Raw genomic sequence first — 21,099 nt, forward strand, 5'->3', positions numbered from 1 at the left:
ACAAGCACATTCATAATTGGACACTACCTACCCTCTCACTCTCCAGCCACGCTTGTCCACTTGCCTCTGAGCTTTTGCATTTGCTGTTCCCTCTTCCTGGAATGCTTACCCTACATAAAGAACTCCCCTTCATCCTGCAAGACCCAGCCCCCAGTTACCTCCACTGAAAGACTCATCTCCTTTTCATCTGTGCTGCTCCCACACATTGCATTTCTCTGTCATGGCAGCTAGCAGGCAGCCCAGCTGTTGAAGGTTGACACATCTGACTTGTCATGGAGAGGAGGGAAGTGGCAGAGTCACAGAGGGAGCTCAGGGCATGTTGTGGGTGAAGGAATGGGGTCTGCAGAAGGTGGGGTGTGGGAGCATCTGACCCCTTCCTGGAGGAGTGTTTGGGGCCCACTCACCCCATTTTCTGCTTGAAATCTGGCAAGTGCAGGAAGCAAGGATGGAGTCTTCCCCATCAAGTCTCCATGGGGACTCAAGTCAGATCTCCTTCAAGGTGCAACTACTATGAACCTTTTCTTAGTGTGACCATCGCAGCACTCCAATCCTGAGGTCAGACATGTAAGCTACAGTGCAACGCTACAATCACTGCAATCTTCGTGAACACACACCAAAGAGAAGCTTGGGTTAGGATGAGTTTCAGTGAGTTGTATGAGTCAGAGCTGTCTAATGGGAGATGGGAAAACTCCCCCAAGGTGCCATGAACAGAATAAGGAGTGTTGGAATAGCAGCGTCGTGTTAACTGAAAAACTCAGGAGTTGAGGGCTTCAGGCATGGCTGGATCCAGATGCCTATAGGATGTTATTAAGAATCTACCACTCTCTATCCTTCAACTTTGCACAACTCTGTGTTGGCTTCACTCTTAGGCAGATATCTTCTGGGAAGGTTAAAGACAACAGCGCTCTAGAGTTATATCCTATCTACTTAGAAACCCTCTTTCTAAACAGTTCCTGTAAAAGTTCTGGGGTAACTCTATTGGATTGACATGGGTGTATGCCTATCCCTGAAGTAATATCCACGATCAGGGAGATGGGCAGCCTCCATAAGCAGGTGTCCTATCCAGAGCTCTAGCAACCGTGGCTGAGTCCCCGTCCCATCCTTCCCGTGCCGGTGCCCACCCCTCCATTCTATGCCTTCACCCTGTGCTCAGGCCCAGCAGAGTCAGAGTCCGGCCCACTTCCTCTGAGCCCAGCCAGCTCAGCACCAGGAGGGAGAACGTGACACCTCTGTTGCCTGCTCACCCAGCTCAGTGTTCTCCTGGGAAGCCTCTCACCCACATCCTCTGCCTTTGTCTTCACAGAATTTCTTAACTCTGGACTTACATGGAGACCCCAGAGAGGTAAGGACCTTTTGTTTCTTGATTACAGGTTTTAAGTCTTAGCACCTTTAAGCTCCAATTAACTGTGAGTGAAAGAATCCTCTCTCGGGTAGTTATAGTAACTCCTGTGTGCTTGATGCGGAGGCCCAGAGAGGGGCAGTGACTCACCTGGGTGACACAGCCAGTAAGACTAGTGGCTGGCCTGGAACCCATTTTCCTTACTCCCAGTCCAGTGCTCCCAGGCATCACCTCTGTGTGCCCTGGGCTCTGCCCACTCCCCTTCTTTTTTACATTTTCTGCTCTCCAAAATGGCACTATGGGAGGAGGCTGAACCAGAACTTTCCACTATCAGGATGCAGAGATAACAGGGATGATGACCCGTGGAAAGGGGAAGCCTGAATCCCAGTCCAAGGACACTCGCCTCCTCCCAGCACACAGGAAACTCCAACAGTATCCTCCTGATCTCCTCAACCCCACCCCCGCCTCCCAATGGGTTGACCATTTCTGGTGACATCACATCTGCAGCATCTTACAATCCTGTCCTCTCTGCTGCCTGCCTGGAGGTCACAGCACTCTCCTAAATGGTCATGGGCGGAGTACATAAGATTCATTCAGCAAAGACTTAATAAGCACTTCCTATGTGCCAGGACTTGTTTAGTAGCTGGGGATATAGCAGTGAAACAAGAAAGATTCCCTGCCCTCTTGGGAACCTCCATTACAGTGCAGGGAGAGTGCAATAAAAAAGCAAATCAAATATGTATTCTGTTTGATGATGTGCAGCATTAGGGGATAGAGTTTGCGGGTGGTTTCAATTTAAGTAGCAGGATCAGGGAATGGCTCAATGAGAAGGTGGCATTTGAGCCAAGCTCTGGAGGAGGCAGGAAGCCAGCTGTCAGGAAACCTGGAGAAGCCTATTCCAGGCAGAGGGAACAGCCACTGCAAAGACCCTGACGGAAGTGGCAGGTCTGGATGGAGAGGACCGAGTGTGAGGACAGACTGGCTTGAGGCTAAAGAGGTAATTGGCGGTGGGAGAGAGATCATTTAAAGTACTTGGATTTGATTTCAGAGCAAGATAGGAAGCTTTTGGAGGTTTTGAACAGAGGAGTCACATGATCTTAGATTTCACAAAGGTCTCTGCCTCTGGTGTTCAAATAGACTGTAGGAAACGGGCAGAGTGGATGCAGTTGATTAGCTGGGCAGCCGCTGCATTACCATAATCCAGGCAAGGGTTCCTGGCTGCTTAGGCCTATAGTAGTGGGGATGGGAACAGTGTTTGGAGTCTGGATATTTTTGAAGGAATAGCTGAGAGGATTCGCTGATGGACAAGATGCAAGGGGTAAGAAAGGGGGAGGCGTGGAGGATGCCCTGAGTTTTCTGACAGAAGCAAGGTCATACCCACACAGGGCAGCCACTTGAAAACTCTGAGTGGACAACAATCGCTTGTCATTGTTGCTGATGGTAATTTTCCCACTTGGCCGCCACCCAACTGCGGCAATCCTGTCTCTCTCCTCAACTTTTATTCTCTTCTACTTCACATCCTCTCGCCAATTCCACGTCTCATGGTGCAGCCAGACTAGCCTTCCTTAACAGAGTTAGAGCACATCACTCCCACCTCTTAAAAGCCTGACATTCTTTATGAGAGAAATCCCTTTCCCTCCATGGAGTTAGTCCTTCAAACACATCTACGTGTGCACTGTGTGCCAGACTGTGCAGAAGGTAGGCTCTGCACCTGTCCCTCCCTCTAGACCCTGCCCCACAGCATCCCTCCAAGCGCAGGACATTTGGGTGTTTCTGGAATTTACCCTGCATAGTGGCACCTGTGTCTTTTTGCTCCTGCCATTCCCACTGTTTAGAAATTTTCACTCCTTTCCTCACCTGTCAATACCATTCACTGCCCAGAGCCCACCGCAGGCGGGCAGTGCCTCCTCCACATAGCCTGCCCTGCATCTTCCTTTCAGAGGGGCTGCTCCTCTTGCTGGCCTCCCACGGCAGCCCTGCCTGAACTGCACAGCCTCTCAAGGAGGCTGGACTTGCACCCCAATCCTGTTCTGCATTGTCAGCCATATTGGATTACGATCTGCGCCTTGTCCAGCTGGGTGTGGTCCGCTTTTCAGAACATCTCCCCCAGGCAGCCTGAACTAGCTAGTCATTCATTGGCTTTTGTAGAGCAGACCAAAGGTCCCAGAAGCCATAGAGTGTCAAAGGCTAGGAATTGTCCAGTTGCATCTGATATCCAGGAGGGAAATACAGCCCATGGGGCATGGAGCTGGGAAGATGGCACAGAGGACTGGTGTCTATGAGAGGGATGCACAGCAACCCTGCTAACAAGTAATACCTAACATTTATTCAGCACTTCCAGACACCAGGTGCTGTGCTAAGTATTTTGCATGTATTCAGCCATTTAACCCTCACGGTAACTCACCTCTTAGATGAGAAAAATGAGGCCCAAACAGGTGAAACTCCCAGCCAGTAAGTAACAGAGCCAGGTTTCAGATCCAGTTAATCTGGTTTCAAAGTCCATGCTCTGTTTTTAACGCCACTGTGACTAAATATGAAATATAACTGTACCCAGAACCAGCTGCCCTGATGGCAACACATGAGTCGGGCTCTCCCTAAACTGTGACCACATAAAAATTATTCATCAAAGGTAAAACCTAAAATTAGGACATGGATCAATATACTGTGAGTTCATCACTGATTCTTTTATTCATGATTTTCTCTCTAATAGGGAATCACGTCCTAGTCTAGCCTCCTTGAGTGATGAGGGTTCAGTACCTCCTCAAAGCCACCAATGGATCAACAACAGCTCTTGTTTAAATACAGATAGATAGCACAATCTCTCCTCATTAATCATGGATTCTGCGTTTATAAATTCACCTGCTTCCTAAAATGTTCTTATAACCCCCAAATCGATACTGGTGGCACTTTCATGGTCACACACAGGCAGGCACAGAACAGGGGAAGCTGGATTTGCATGATGGGCACGTTCCAACTGAGATCCAGTGAGGCAACCTCTGTCTTCTTGTTTCATCTCTCATGCTAACAAGTGTCCTCTTTGCGGTCTATTTAGTGCCATGTGTTCTGCATTTTTGTGTTTTTTTGTGGTGATGTCATGGTTTAGAGTGGCCCCCAAGGGTAGTGCTGCTGTCTGGCATTCCTGAGCTAAGCAGGCTGTGCTATGCCTTACGGGGAAGGCATCTGTGTGAGACAAGCATGGGTAGTGCTGCTGGCCGTGCGTTCGGTGTTGAAAAATCTACAAAACTGAACATCCAGGAAAAGGAGGAGGAAATTGGCCAGTTCATGCATGAGGCTGTGAGGGGAAGTGCTAAAGTAATACCTACTGTGTGTGATGGAGCTCTGGAAAGATGGAAAAGCAACTATATTGGGAGATTCATGAGATGATGCAGGAATTTTTAAAAAGCAGGGTGGACAGCACTGTTGTGAGGTTGAAAACTAAGGAAATTTGCAGTCATGTTACCCTGGGTCACAAAAATGGGAAGGCCTTTCCAGCTGGAGTTTTATTAATTCTTTGTAAGACTTATGTATTGTATAAAGTGTCTTTCAACAGAAACCCACACCATCATGAGAGCTTGTTTGGTGGCCAGGCATTGACTTCATCAAGAGTCATCATTACTGCAGCCATTACTTGAACTTTGGGAAACTTCTTCCTTTTGACACTCAGATCTCTGCACAGAAATCACCTTATGTTGACATCTGGCAGGGACCTTCCAATATTCTGTTGTAATTAGGTGGTCAGAGTTCCTGGAGGAGGTTAATAAAAAATTTTGGATCCCTCTTCTTTCGCAGGAAGTGGTAGACCGTTTTTCCTTTACACAAACATTTAGAAACAATTTTTTCTACCTTTTTGACAGCTACATTGAATCTCATTGTATAATACTCAATAAATTATTTAACTATCTCCCATTGTTAGCAATTCAAATGATTTCCTATTTTGTACTATTGTCAACTTCCCTGAGGTTGATACATATATCTTTGGGCTCATTCAGAATTATTCCTAGAGAATAGTGCTTTAAAATAAAGGTTTTATCATTATTTAGGTATGGCAGGGCCAACAGATCAGATGTCAGCCATTGAAAAAACAATTTGGGCTGGACATGGTGGCTCACGCCTGTAATCCCAGCACTTTGGGAGGCCAAGGTGGATGGATTACCTGAGGTCAGGAGCTCGAGACCAGCCTGACCAACATGGAGAAACCCCATCTCTACTAAAAATACAAAAAAATGAGCTGGGTATGGTGATGGGCGCCTATAATCCCAGCTACTCAGGAGACTGAGGAAGGAGAATCACTTGAACCTGGGAGACAGAGGTGGCAGTGAGCCAAGATCACAGCATTGCACTCCAGCCTGGGCAACAGAGTGTCACTCTGTCAGATAGAAAGAAAGAAAGGAAAGAAAGAAAGAAAGAAAGAAAGAAAGAAAGAAAGAAAGAAAGAAAGAAAGAAAGAATAAGTAGTTTGTTACTCACAGACCCCAAGACAAGACAAGGGAGCACTCCATGCCATGGGAGCAGGACGCTGCACAGACAACGCTGGAGTCTATCAGAAGGTGGTGGTGATGGGGATGTGGCAACAGGTGTTCCTGTGGTTTCCATGGGAAGGAAGAGGTGAGGCAGGGTGAGCAGGTTTGGGATCAGTTAGTTTGAAAAATTTCAGGGGGCTCTGCGGCATCAGGGCTATTCCATCTGGTACCTAGCCCTGGGGTGATTAGGGTGTGAGGCTATTAGTCTAGAGTGGGAGAGCCCCACAAAGGAGGTGGTTGGGGATGTGGGCTCTGGATTGGTGAGTTTACGTATGAAAGGCACACTAAGAGACAAGTGGCTTATATCTCTAGCAATTGGCTAACCATGGGAGGAGCAGTCCCTCTAGGAGCAAAACCCTGCATGTCAAAGTATCAGAATGGAGAAAATAAGGAACATGATTAATAAAAAATAGCTGGGGCAAAAGGGATGCCTTTTTGAAATGTTAGGATAGATTTTGCCAAATTGCCCCCAAGAAAGCTTGAATTAATTGATCTCTCACATCAGTGGTGAAAGTTCCTGGTTTTCTATATTGTTGCCACTAGGCATTACCGCCAAAAGAGTAGCGGTAAAACTCCTTGCAAATTCAATAAGTGCCATTTGGGTATCTGGTTTGAATTTGCGTGTCTTGGTGTGTGTGCTGTTGATCTGGGAAAATGGTATTTTGTGGATGTGAAGACCCCTTGGAGCCTGATTGGTGGGATGGAGGGGACTGTGGACTGTACCCACCCTGATGTGCTCCTGGCCTCCAAAGAAGGACAGCTATGTGGGAAGTTTCAGAGGGGCTACAGCTTTCCCACCCCAGCTGTGACCCAGCCCAGGAAGGATTCTAGAGATTTTGTCCCTTGCATGATCTTCTAAAGTGAGAACACAGGGCCAGCATCAGTAGCTCCTGGGATCTGGGCAGACCTTTGTGCAGTCCAGCTTTTTGGAGAAGCTTATGTCATTTATGCTTGCTGAGTCCTGGTGTAAGCCCCAGAGCCAAGCTTTCACAAGCTAGGACTTAGGCAACTTTGAAAAGGAGTTTATCTTCTACCCTCCTGAGAAGTATGTAGGAGGTTCCCCTTGAGAGTAACCACTGGTCCCTCCAGATGGCTTGGCTGCTTCTGCCAGGCTCTACTTTCAGAAATGCCCTTCATTGTGCAATTCTCAGAATTAAAGCCTTTCAGCGTTTCCTCATTGTCCAGGGATGAAGTCGGTTCTCCTTGGCTTGGCATTGAAGCTCTCTGTCCTCCATTCACCCTTCTAGTCCAACTGGCCTCCCCAAGAAGCCCCTGAACCTGCCTTGTTCCAATGCTAATTTCTTCTCTGCCTCTCCAAATTTTGCCCATCTCTCAATACCCGGTACCATCAAGAGTCATCACAGCTTTGGGCATTAGCATATAGGAATATTGATAGATCTCAGGGCAAGAAAACACATGGAACATGCATCTCTGTGGACGGCACTCTATTCACCTGGATGCTTATAATGTAATCTGTAGTTTGAGTTCACAGGGCTCTTTCCAGATTATAATTCAATCTTCACTTTTCTGTGTCTAAATTTTTACATGGCTTTCTGAATCATCTTTTTCCCATTATATTCTTAACAGGCTAAAGGAAGGCTTAATAGCGTAGCCCTAATGAATAGGATATGGGTTTACAATCAGGCTTTTGTGATTTGAATCAAAGAAATGCAAAAACTTAGTGTTTATCAGAGTGTGGTGCATTATTTCTGGAGTTATGCAAGATCATTCTATATGGTGCACAAACTAGAAACCACTTATAGAACGGTTGTTTATTTATTTTGCTGTGTATTAGGGAAAAAACCCCTTACTATCAAGTCCATGGTTTAATGGACTTTACCTGTGACAAGGATTGCTGGCAGTCTGTTAAAATCTGTCCCACCTTCCTTGGTACACAGCTGGATTACATTTTCCAGCCTTGGTTGCAATTAGTTTGATCATGTGACTAAGTTCTCATCAATGTCCTCTGAGTGGGAGTGGAGAGTGCCACAGCCAGGCCTGGCCCATACAAATACTCCATGGTCACACTTCTGCTCCTGCCTCTTGCAGGTGACAGGGAGTTGACACCTATGGCAACTTTAGAAACCATGAGTTAAGGAAGGCAAAGCCACCATAGCCTAGATCAGGAGTGAGTAAACTACAGCCTGAGGGCCAAATCTGGCCTACTGTCTTTTTAAAAATAAAGTTTTATTGAAGCACAGCCATGCCCATTTGCATAGGTATTGTTTATGGGTCGCCTTACTACCACAGCAGTTGCCACAGACAGTCCATGGCCTGCAAAGCCCAAAGTACTCGCTATCTGGCCCTTTATAGAGAAAGTTTGCCAATACCCTAATTTCGATCTCTGAATGACCATATGGAGGACAGCCACCTTGTTGACCTGAACAACGCTCTAGTCCTTTACCTAAGCGAAAAATAAGCTTTTGAAATTCTGGGCCTATTTGCTACCATAGTTTAACCTACTCTCACTAATAATTCTGGCTCAGCAGTCACAGGGTGATTGACTGATGAATGTACATGGCCCGATCATCAGTTGTTTGAGCCATTGAGGTGGACTAGTTATGCCCATGGGAATTGCTGGGTCATATGGAAACTCTATGTTGAACTTTGGAGGAACTGCCTACACCGCACAACAGTTTATAACCTTTCACAACACATCCTGTCTTCATTGTTAATAAATAGCTGTGCACATCACTATTTTGAGTGAATACATCGTATTTCCTTAGCCAGCTGTACCAGAGTGTGTTTAGTGAATTCCCTATTGTTGGACATTTAATGATGCCATGAAAGACGCTTTGAGTGACTTCCTTGTGTCCCCCGCAGCTTGTAAATGACAGCTTTCCAGGCGTGCCCAGAGCACTCTGTATCCCCCTGATTCGGTGATTTCACATGGCCTTGACATCACCCCTACTGCTCTTCCACCCCATCTGTCTTGTCTACCAATGGTGAGTCCCTTGAGAAGCTGAACCATGTCTCCAATTGGCCTTTGTATGCATTATAAATGGCCAGGTGCCAGGCATTTTGGTAAATGTTCACAGAATGGATGGGCACGTGAATGGATGGATGATTAAAACCAGGAGCTACTGAGAGATGGGATCATTTTTACATTCTGTCCAAAAATTCCTGCTTTGGAAGGTAGTGATTTACCTGAGATTGGTGGTCTGTGACAGAAGGCTGGGCTAGTTGGCAGGATATTGTGAAGCTAATTCAGGCATCAGAAAGGGGACTGGATAAAATTTAAGTTCGCTTCCAAACTTGAGAGCCTGAAATGCTATGAAACACAAGCCCTGGGAGCTGAGATGTGTGCGAAGTTACCCAGCTGAGCTGTGGGGCTGTGAGTGGCTCTAAAATTTTTAAACTTTTTCTGAGGACCTCAGACCAAAGTCTCCCTTTGCCTAAAAGCTTCTGCCTGCTGGTGCAGGCCTTTGGGGGCCTTCACAGTACACTGAGGTTGGAGTCCTGCAAGGGAAAAACCCTTATGCAACAAGTAGTTGGGCGAGTTTATTAGCTCTCTGTAATTTGAGAGTATAGACCAGACTGCTTTGATGAAATAGGCCAAGGGGCTTTTATTGTGGCTTCCAAGGATAGAAGAGGAAAGGCAGGGCGGGCAGCCTGAGAACTGGTGAGTTGGGATAATTCAGGGGGCTCTGGGGCAGAGGGGCTGTTCCCAGTTGTCTGGTACCTAGACCTGGCATAATTAGGACAGGTGGGTAGTGGCCAGGGCATGGCAACCCGATCAAAGAGGCAGTTGGGGTGTGGGCTGCGGGTTGGCTGGACCCTGGGAGGGACAGTTTCTCTGATGTCAGCAAAGCCTCAGATGCCAGAGCATCAGAATAAAGAAAGCAAAACACATGGTACACAGAGGGTGCAGCGAGGGGCCTCGAAATACCCCCGTGCCATTTTATAGACAGAGAAACTGAGACTCACACAGGGAAATGTACTTGCCCAAGGTCAACCCGAAAATCATGCCTGGGTCTGTCTCTGGGTCCTGAATCCTGACAGCCCAGCCCTATCTGCATCCTGTCTTCCTTCTGGCAGCCTGACACTGTGAGAGCTCTGGAACTGTGGGGAAGGACAGAGGAAGAGAGGAAGCCTATTTGGAGCTGAATGTTCCTTTACCTCTTGTTACTCCTGGCAATGCCATCCATACAGGCTGCCTCCACTTCCTCAATTTCCTCCTCTGTAAATTGGGCATGTTGATGCCTACCCAGCAAGGCTTATTTGAAGATGAATTTAAACAAACAGGAATGCATGCCTGGCACATAGTAGGTGCCCACCATGTTCATGCTTCATATAACAACAGCAGCAACTGCTCTTGTTCCCATTCTTCTTTCTGCTTTCCCCCATTCACTCACTTTTTCACCGCTGGCAATCTGGCTGCCATCCACCTCATCCTGTTGAAGTGAATCCCTAAGCGGAAAAGGACCAGCCCAGTGGTTTCTTCTCTGCCTTGACCCTCCTCCACCTCCCTGAAGTCCTCAGCAATCTTAGCCCCCATCTTGTCCTCTTCTCCCTGGGCTTCCAGGATGCTGGGATGTTCTCTCCTTCCCACTCTGATGGATCTTCGGTCTTGGCTGTAGTGGTCTCTGTGTTTGATCTTTGTTTCTTCCCTTCCCTCTCACACTGGCATCTTCGATGAAGCCATACACATCCATGGTATGTACCCTCACCGTCTAGGAGAAGATTCTGCCCTGCTCCCCCACCAGGCTTCCTTCCAGTCTTGAAGTGTGCTCGTCCTATGGCACCATCTTGCCAGGATATCCCACTGACATCTCCACTGAGCCTATGTAAACAGGGACCCAGCATCACAAGCCAGCTCTTTGGTCTTCTTTATCTTCCATGTCCCCAAAACTGGTCAGAGACCACGTTTGTCTTTCTTTTCTTTTCTTTCTTTTTTTTTTGAGATGGAGTCTCACTCTGTCACCCAGGCTGGAGTGCAGTGGTGCAATCTCGGCTCACTCCAACCCCGCCTCCTGTACTGAAGCGATTCTCCTGCCTCAGCCTCCCAAGTAGCCAAAATTACAGGCACACGCCATCACGCCCGGCTAATTTTCATATTTTTAGTAGAGAAGGGGTTTCATCATGTTGGCCAGGCTGGTTTCCAACTCCTGACCTCAAGTGATCTGCCCTCCTCGGCCTCCCAAAGTGGTGGGATAACAGATGTGAGCCCCTGTGCCCAGTCTCCAAGTCTTACAAAATACCTTTTAGACATCATCATATTTCTTCATAAATATTTTCTTTTTTATTTAAAATTTTAAAATAATTAACGTGGGGGTGGGAAGGATTTCAGGTGAAGACTAGAAATCCCATACAGTGCAGAAAACATGGAAATCACCATGAAAACAGGCCACCTGTAATGCCACCACCCATTGCTATGTTGATAAACATGCTTCCAAGGAAATTCATCTCAATGTTATTTGTAATTAGCAACAACAACAGAAGAAATCAAGTTAAATATTCTCACTATGGGGATGGCTGTTGTTGAGACATGGATGCTGTTGCATAACTGGGCTTTGCATAGGGAGTTTCCATGCGATTGGATATTCTCCTGTAAGATCAAATCTGAATTGTTCTGTTCTGCTGTGGCCCCACTTTGATGGAGGTATTGACTTCTTGCCTGTATCCAAAGCAGAGCAGCTGGGACGACAAGAGGCTGGAAATCATTTCCCAGGAGGGAAGCTCAGACAAATTGAGGTCACTGGAGCCAGACAGGACCTCAGGGGTGGGCGGCATGATCAAGTGTCTGAAAGGCCACAGGCCACAGATCAGATCAGGCCAGTGCGGTCCCATGGCAGGTGCTACCAAGACTGATGTGGAGGCTGCGGGAAATGAATTTCAGCTCAATGAGGAAGCATTGTCTGTGCTGCAGGAATGGAGCAGACCTGCCCAGGGCCACCAGAAGATTGTACCTCAACCTGGTCATTTCCCTTATCTGGAAAGTTTCCTGCTGCTTATTTGTCCACTAACGAAAACTCAGGGGTTTAGCCTGGCATTTTAGGCTCTCCCTGACATGCGCTGTCTCATTCCAAGAATATTTTCCACTCCGCTTAGACTCCACCTGGTGCATGTGGACCATGCCCCCTTCCCCAGGCAGGCTCTGCATTCTGCTCCTCTGAGCCTCAGCAAATTCCCTTCTCTCTGCTGTGTACCACTCCCTGCTTCTCAACTCCCCTTATTCAATCCTCCTCTACCGCAAGTCCCAGCTCCTCCATGATGCCCGCAATCAGAAGGCCTTGCCCCCTCTTCTAATTCCTGGACTGCTTTATGGGTACCTCTCCCAGGACACGGCCACTTCCTTCCCAGCTGTAGCCCCAGGTGTATGTGTGACCCTTCCCTACAAGGATCAGTACTTCTGAAAACACAGTGCACCTCTTGTTCACCCTCTCATCTACCATGCAGCTCAGTGCCAGGATTCTGATGGATAAATGTTTCCAGAAGCTTCTATGGGGGAAGCTAAATGTCTTGTTCTTTCCTAGTAGCTGTCCTTCTTGCATTTATTTTTGGCTGGATGTTTTTATGCCTGCAATTCTAATTTGCTCCTTAAACCAGCTTGATGAGTTAGGAAGGACATTGATCCCTCATCCCTATTGTACATCAAGAGAAACTGAGGCATAGAGGGTCTAGGTGACTTATTTAAGGTCACACACCTAGAAAATGGGAAACCGCACCTGGAATCCGGGTCCAGCCTTTTGCCTCTGATGCATCCTGATTTCTTCTCCATGTCCAGCAGGACATCAGTCCTCGCCACCTGTGGTGGACACCGTGCATGGCAAAGTGTTGGGGAAGTTCATCAGCTTAGAAGGATTTGCACAGCCTGTGGCCATTTTCCTGGGAACCCCTTTTGCCAAGCCCCCTCTTGGACCCCTGAGGTTTACTCCACCGCAGGCTGCAGAGCGATGGAGCTTCTTGAAGAATGCCACCTCGTACTCTCCTATGTAAGCCAGGGGTGGCGGTGGCATGTGTCCATGGGGATGCTTGCCTCAAAGTGATGCAGAAAGGAGTCAAGGCAGTCTGCTGATGGGCTGATCCTTTGCTCTGGAATCTTTAAGATCATTGTAGATCCTTAAGAACATTCCAGAACTCTCACAGCATTCTGGAGTCCATTATTTAACACATGTTTATTGAGCACCTACTGTGTGCCAGGAATGTTCTGGGTTCAACCAACAGCACTTGCCTGGGATAGGCAGATGGTAGATAATCTTGGCATGTCAGGGCTTCAAAACTCATGTAGAAATCACTCCTCTCACTTAGACCTGGCAGACGGGGACCCAAAATGTGAAACGAATTCACCCAAGGTCACCCCGTAAATGCGAGGGAGAGAAAAAATTAGAGCATAGTTCTCTTGATGTCGTCCCACAAAGATTTCACCTCTAAGATGTTGTGAGAAATGTCACTTCCCAGGGAGGATCAGTGTATTGGTTGTTTCCCCTCCTTGATGCTGGAAGTCCCAAAGGGTCCAGGAAGGGTAGAGGTGTGAAGCCCTTCTCACTTTGCTTGGTCTTAGGAGACCTTAGTGAGTCCCAGCACCCCCACCTGAAGCCCCTGATAGCCTCCTACCCACTACAATATCGTGAGTCTGTAAATATCAAGTCCATTTTCAGGCTTCAACCTCCCAGTCCAAGGCGCTGCCCTAGAAGACACCTCGCTTAGATCTGGCTGAACTTCAGGGGTTCTTCTTTCCCCTTCACCAGGTGCACCCAAGATCCCAAGGCGGAGTAGTTTCTCTCAGAGCTATTGACTAACAGAAAGGAGAACATTCCTCTCAAGATTTCCGAAGACTGCTTTTACCTCAATATTTACACTCCTGCTGACTTGACCAAGAAAAACAGGCTGCCAGTAAGCTGTGGGATCCCCTGGTCAAGGCGTGTCAGTGCCAGTAACCCGGATCTTCTGGGGCAGACCGGAAGGGGGTGAAGGCAGCTTGGGGAGGGAGCTGCACAGGCCAGGATTGTTTCAGGACCCCAGGGCCTCCACAGAAAACACTGGTTTTCCTCACCTCAGCTTCCCCTCGTGACACAGGGTCCTGGGGGAGTTTGTTGTGCATCTTTAATGAACATCTTAATTGTTCCAAGTTCCCTCATGCTAATAGAAGGATGAGAATGATTACTTTTAGTTACTAGATTAAAAATCTGATACCCAGAGTGGTTAAGACATGATTTTCAATAATGTTAGCAGTGGAAGGAACTTAGAGAAAAGCCCAACTTAGAGAAAAGCCCAACACCCCAACTCTTCCTTTTCAGATAGAGAAACTGAGGCCCAGACAAGGAAGGGGAGGTCACCCAGTAGGGTAGTTTTGGCTCAAGTCTTCTGATCTTCAGACCAGTGCCTTTGACACAGAGTGGGGCATTGAGCTTGTATGTGGCCTTTCTCCAGCACACCAACATTCATCTGGGGTAACTTTCACTGTCCGGGTATGGGAGTTGGGGGTGGTGCCTGGGACAATCCCAGAAGCTCTTCGTTTTGCCTATGGTCAAATAGCTGGGATTTTTTTGTATCTAATTTCCCTCCCTAATTGTGTTGGCAAAGTCTGATGACCCAATGTGTAAGCATTTCCCAAATAAACAAAGTGCAGGAGATGGGGCTGCTGCCACTTGCAGGATGGGGAGGGTCTCCTGGTAAAGAAGGCCACCCCAGGGTGGAAGAGGAAGGGGTGTCACATCCAGCCAGTCTCTCAGGAGCACTATGGCATGGTGCCCAGGAGTGGGGGAGCAGGTCTGCGAACATGGGAGTAGAAGATGGCCCTACATGTGCTTTGTAAGACACAGGAAGTGGGAGAAACGTTTACTCACTCACTCATTCATTCATTCATTCATTCATTCTTCTATTGGGTACTCAGTGCCCCATATACACAGTTAGACTTGTGGCTTCAGGGAAAGGAGGAACATGAACCCACTCCACACATCCCCTGCCTTCAAGGAACTTGCCTTCTGGGCAGTAGAGACATACCCTCCTTTCCCCATGTTATTGCAGGCCAGCCCTAGGGCTCAGCCTTCACACAAAGATGAATGCACACTCAGTTCCTCCACAGGAGGCAGGCAGGGATTAGAGGTGTGAGAGAAACAGGAGCTCTGGGAACCTGGAGGCAGGAGAACCTCCAGGAATGGCCACAGGTTCTAGAACTACACATGCTTAGAACAGCACTTCGTACATAGTTTATGTTATGAGTTCTTTTATATTTCATGAATAATATTATTACAATATTATTATTTTAGCCACTCTCACTTCTTCCCCACTATGTGGACTTTTAAAATGCAAGAACCTTGCATTAGGAATTGTACCTACTCTCATCCTCGGGTATTAGCAGAATCCCTGGCACATAGTATGTTCTCAGACAGTGTTAGTCCATTGACTGAAGGCATCCTGAAGAGGGTGGGTTTTAGGCTGCGCTCTGCAGGATGGATATGATTTGGGGTTGCAGAGGCATAGAGGAGGCATTTGAGGAAGAGACACCATCACAGGCATGTGTGATTCTCAAGACAATCATTCATGCACAGAGAAGTTTACTTCACCATTAGAGAGTTAACTGAGATGAAGCTGAGATACAAGGGCTGCCCCATGGGTACACTGAGTGCATGAACAGTCCAGGCTTGAGGGTGATGGGAGTGAGGGGGAGAAAATGACATCCTTAGCCTTTGCTATGCCCATGATGAGGTTCTCAGTGTGAAGAGCCTTGAGGGGAGGAGGCACTGGAGGCTGGGTAGAAAGGAAGGGGCAGCCAGGGTATGTGCAGTGGGGTGGTGGCTTGGGCCCCAGTTGGGAGAATTTTGGAGGAGAGAGACTGCCTTTTGCAACCTTGCTGGGCGCTTGTGAACTTCGGGTAACATCCTCCTTCAGTTGTGACCAACAGGTAGGTCACCAAACAAGATGCCCTCTAAGTGCTCCCTGGCTCTGTGTCCTGTAACTGGTATGTTGCTTTCCCCCTGCCCAGGTGATGGTGTGGATCCATGGAGGGGGGCTGATGATGGGTGCGGCATCAACCTATGATGGGCAGGTCCTCGCTGCCCATGAAAACGTAGTGGTGGTGACCATTCAGCACTGCCCGGGCATCTGGGGATTCTTCAGGTAAGAAATTGGACTCTCCTCACTGCACCTTTGGCCCCCAACATGAGGCTGCTAGGACTAGCTCTGTTCATGTCAGCCCTCAGGAGACCTTACCTAGGTTCCTCATTGTAGCATACAAGCACATTCGTAATTGGACACTACCTGCCCTCTCACTCTCCAGCCACACTGGTTCACTTGCCTCTGAGCTTTTGTATGAGGTGTTCCGTCTGCCTGGAATGCTTACTCTACCTAAAGAACTCCTCTTTATCCTGCAAGACCCAGCCCCCAGTTACCTCCACTGAAAGACTCATCTCCTTTTCGTCTGTGCTGCTCCCACACATTGCATTTCTCTGTCATGGCAGCTAGCAGGCAGCCCAGCTGTTGAAGGTTGACACATCTGACTTCTCATGGAGAGGAGGGAAGTGGCAGAGTCACAGAGGGAGCTCAGGGCATGTTGTGGGTGAAGGAATGGGAGCTGCAAAAGGTGGGGTGTGGGAGCATCTGACCCCTTCCTGGAGAAGTGTTGGGGCCCACTCACCCCATTTTCTGCTTGAAATCTGGCAAGTGTGGGAAGCAAGGATGGAGTCCTCCTCATCAGGTCTCCATGGGGACAGGAGTCAGATCTCCTTCAAGGTGTAATTACTATGAACCTTTTCTTAGTGTGGCCATCCCAGCACCCCAATCCCGAGTGAGTGATGCGAGGGCTATGGGAAGGATTCCACTCACTGATGAGACGGCCTAGGGAGATGGAGGATGCGTTGTGGTCTACCCATCAACAAGGCATCTCAGGCCAGTCTTGGCTGTATCACCTTCATCCTTTTCAGCCACAGCCTGTGACTCTGCTCCCCATTACAGTAAAGCTGCTTCATGATCTCTCTCCACTTCCTCCCCTCCGCGTGTCTCCTCCACCCGTGCCAGTCAGGTTTCTTCCTGAGCACGCCACTCGGCTGGTCTCATCACGGTCATCAGTGACCTCTCCCTGCTCTCTGCCGAACCTCTCAGGACCTCCCAGCAGCAGCCAATGGCCGCTCAGCTTCTGTGACATGCTTCCTTCCCAGCCCCTTTCCTGGTCCGCCCTCCTCCCTGTCCACAGGCCTCTCTTGTCTCCTTCTCCCTCCCTACTAATTCCCAGTGATCCCAAGGAGCAGCCCAGAGCCCCTGTTTCCAGCCCACCTCACCTTTCAAGCCCACAGGCTTCACTCACTGCCTCCTCCCCGCCCCTGGCTGTCTAAAGGGCGCTGCACTCCTCCCAGGGACAAGCTGAATCCTTGACTCCCACTGCCCCTCCCCAACAGAGACCCCCTTCTCCTCCCACCGCATCTCCACTCAGCTGCTGCTGCCGCATCCTCCCGTGGGCTCAGGAGAAGGCTTTGTGGGCAGCCTGGACTCTCTTTTCCCACAACCCTCTTGGCTCCATCTTCAGAATCCACTACTTCGCACCTTCTCCCTGGCTCCTACCCCAACCAAAGCTCTCTGTCTCTCACCTTGATTATGATCTTAACACTTACTTTCAGAGCTCTGCCGCTTTTATACTGAGGCTGAGTTGCACAGTACCGAGAGCTATCACTTAACATGTGCACTGAATCATGCGATGCCTCTGTACAAAACCCTGCAGGGGCTTCCCATGTTCCTTACCATGACAGCCAAAGTTCTTACGAGGGCCCCAGGGCTCTCTCTAGCTGTACCTCCTGACTCACACTTTCTTTCACTGGGCCCCAGGGCCTTTGCACTTGCTTTTTCTTCTGCCTAGATTTCCTTTCTTTGGATATTTGCAAGGGTCATATGCTCGTTGTGCTTGTTAATGAAGGTCTTTACCTCCAAGACTTCAAATGCCACTGCCTCCAAAAGGCCTTCCCTGGTTGCGATCTGAAATAGCACCCTCTGTCCCACCCCTGTTTTTTCCTTACTCCATTTTATTTTCCTCAATGCACTTTCACTACCTGACATCATTATATTCTCTTTATATATCTGTTTATCTGCTTGTGATCTGTAGTGGGAGCTCAGTGTCATCACAGGTTTTGCCCTTTTTGCTCTCAGGCGTGCTGTAGCTCATAGGACAGTGTCAGACATACAGTAGATGCTCAGTAAATAGTTGCCAGTTGAATGAATGTAGAACCATACATCACAACTGTAGCAAGGCAAGGAAGGGTCTTAGAGATGCTGAAGCCCAGCCTTATTCTTTTTTTTTTTTTTTTTTGGATTTTTTCTTGTTTTTTTATTATACTTTAAGTTCTAGGGTACATGTGCGCAATGTGCAGCTTTGTTACATATGTATACATGTGCCATATTGGTGTGCTGCAGCCGTTAACTCGTCATTTACATTAGGTATATCTCCTAATGCTATCCCTCCCCCATTCCCCACCCCATGACAGGCCGTGGTGTGTGATGTTCCCCACCCTGTGTCCGAGTGTTCTCAGTGTTCAATTCCTACCTATGAGTGAGAACATGCGGTGTTTGGTTTTCTCTCCTTGCGATAGTTTGCTGAGAATGATGGTTTCCAGCTTCATCCATGTTCCCACAAAGGACATGAATGCATCCTTTTTTATGGGTGCATAGTATTCCATGGTGTATATGTGCCATATTTTCTTTTTTTTTTCTTTTCAGATAATGTAGGTAAAAACATTTACTTAGAGATAAAGGACATTACAAATGATAAAAAAAATTAATCCACCAGAAGATACAGTATTCTAAATGACAGAATATTAACTAAAAAGCCTTCAAAATATTTAAAGCAAAACCATACTAAACTAAAAAAACCAATCAAGCATATCCACAATCATGGTAGAAAATCTTAACACAAATCTCTCAATAACTGATGAAGCAATAAAAACAGTAGACATTCAGAACATTTGAACAGCAATGTAACCCGTAGCTATGGAACATATATTCTTTTCACATGTACATAGAATATTTATCAAAATTGATAATATGATAGGCCACAAATGAAGTTTTAACAAGTTCTAACAAATTGAAATTATACAGAAGATATTCTCTGAACACAATTCAGAAAAAAAAAACTGTAACCAAAAGATAATTAGGGTTTAAAAAAGCCTCAACCCATATTTCACTTCATAGACAAAGATTAACTCAAAATGGACTGTACACCTAAATGCAAAAGGAAAATTTAGAAAATTTTTATAGAAAATATAGGACCTTTGTTACCTTTGGTAGGCTAAGTTCCCTTATATGATACACAAAATACACCAGGTATAAAAAATAAAAATTATAAACTGGACTTCATTAAAATAAAAAACATCTAGTCTTCAAAAGACATCATTAAGAAAATGAAAGAAGATAATATAAAAAGAATATTTGCAACTGAATAATAAGAGGACAAAGAACCTGAGTTTAAAGTATGTGCACATGATTTGAATAGACATTTCACTAAAGAGTATATAGAAATGACCAAGTACATGCAAAATGCTCATCATCATTAGCCATCACAAGAAATATAAATTAAAAACAATTATATACCACTGCAAAACAATTAGAATGATTACAATTAAAAGGGTTGACAATACCAAGTATTAGGATGTAAAGCAGCTGGAACTCTTATGTAGTGGGAATAAAAAATGGTACAATTTGGAAAAGGGTTTCATAATTACTAAGTAATTAGTAAACACCATCTCACCCAGGGATTTCACATTAACCAAGAGAAATGGAAGTGTATGTGCACAGAAAGAAATGTACTAATATATATTCACAAATGCTCATGTGATCTTTATTCAAAAAGCCCCAAGCCAGAAAAATGCAAATACTTATCAACAGGTGAATGAATTAATAAATTGTGGCATATACATACAATGGAATATTTCTTTTTTTTATTATACTTTAAGTTTTAGGGTACATGTGCACAACGTGCAGGTTAGTAACATATGTATACATGTGCCATGTTGGTGTGCTGCACCCATTAACTCATCATTTAACATTAGGTATGTCTCCTAATGCTATCCCTCCCCCCCTCCCCCAACCCCACAACAGGACCTGGTGTGTGATGTTCCCCTTCCTGTGTCCGAGTGTTCTCATTGTTCGATTCCCACCTATGAGTGAGAACATGCGGTGTCTGGTTTTCTGTCCTTGCTATAGTTTGCTGAGAATGATGGTTTCCAGCTTCATCCATGTTCCTACAAAGGACGTGAACTCATCTTTTCTTATCGGTGCATAGTATTCCATGGTGTATGTGTGCCACATTTTCTTAATCCAGTCTATCATTGATGGACATTTGGGTTGGCTCCAAGTCTTTGCTATTGTGAATAGTGCTGCAATAAACATATGTGTGCATGTGTCTTTATAGCAGCATATTTTATAATCCTTTGGATATATACCCAGTAATGGGATGAAGCCCAGCCTTATTCTCTTTTTTTTTTTTTTTTTTTTGAGATGGAGTCTCGCTCTGTCGCCCAGGCTGGAGTGCAGTGGCATGATCTCGGCTCACTGCAACCTCTGCCTCCCAGGTTCATGCCATTCTCCTGCCTCAGCCTCCCGAGCAGCTGGGACTACAGGCGCCTGCCACCATGCCTGGCTAACTTTTTGTAGTATTAGTAGAGATGGGGTTTCACCGTGTTAGCCAGGATGGTCTCGATCTCCTGACCTTATGATCCACCCACCTTGGCACTTGTTGAGAGCCGCCAGCCGCATCTGTTGTCCTGAAGGTCCTGCCATGACATCTCTGCTCCCCACTCTCAACCTGTTCTCTTCCTCACAGCACAGGAGATGAATACAGCCAGGGGAACTGGGGTCACCCGGACCAGCTGGCTGCCCTGCACTGGGTCCAGGACAACATTGCCAGCCTCGGAGGAAACCCAGGCTCTGTGACCATCTTTGAAGAGTCATCGGGAGCAGAAAGTATTTCTGTTCTTGTGAGTGTTCCTTGCACCGGGCCCAACCCCACTGTTGATGTGATGCTGATGAGACCGCTTGGATACCTGTCAATCCAGCTATGCCCACCTCTGCTTACAATACCTGGATTCAGGACTGACCCTACTCACTGTCCCACATCAGGAAAGCTAAAGACCAAGCTCTTCTTGGCCCCCAGGAAGCTTAAGGCTCAGCTTAGTGTCCCGGGGCCATATGAATCTCCAGTTGCAGCCTGCAATGGTGGCATTCCTCTCTTCTAGCTTGGTTGAGCTCTCTCTCTCTCTCTGTCTCTCTCTCTCTCCCACTCACTTTAATATGAGGATTCACTTCCCTTGTCTTGGG

The 21,099-nt window shown here is 47.0% G+C and overlaps 1 protein-coding gene across 1 annotated transcript in view; it reads left to right on the plus strand.

The window, feature by feature from the left end:
* Positions 1–11,590: 11,590 nt before the first annotated feature.
* Positions 11,591–21,099, plus strand: part of LOC129015159 (liver carboxylesterase 1-like) — a 30,896-nt gene continuing 21,387 nt past the window's right edge. The window contains 5 exon segments of the mRNA XM_054452756.2: positions 11,591–11,777; positions 12,590–12,794; positions 13,551–13,695; positions 15,788–15,921; positions 20,606–20,759. Of these exon segments, the coding sequence (XP_054308731.1) occupies positions 11,591–11,777; positions 12,590–12,794; positions 13,551–13,695; positions 15,788–15,921; positions 20,606–20,759 (825 nt within the window).

Source organism: Pongo pygmaeus, chromosome 18, assembly GCF_028885625.2.
Source record: "Pongo pygmaeus isolate AG05252 chromosome 18, NHGRI_mPonPyg2-v2.0_pri, whole genome shotgun sequence".
In the NCBI taxonomy this organism is placed as follows: Eukaryota; Metazoa; Chordata; class Mammalia; order Primates; family Hominidae; genus Pongo; species Pongo pygmaeus.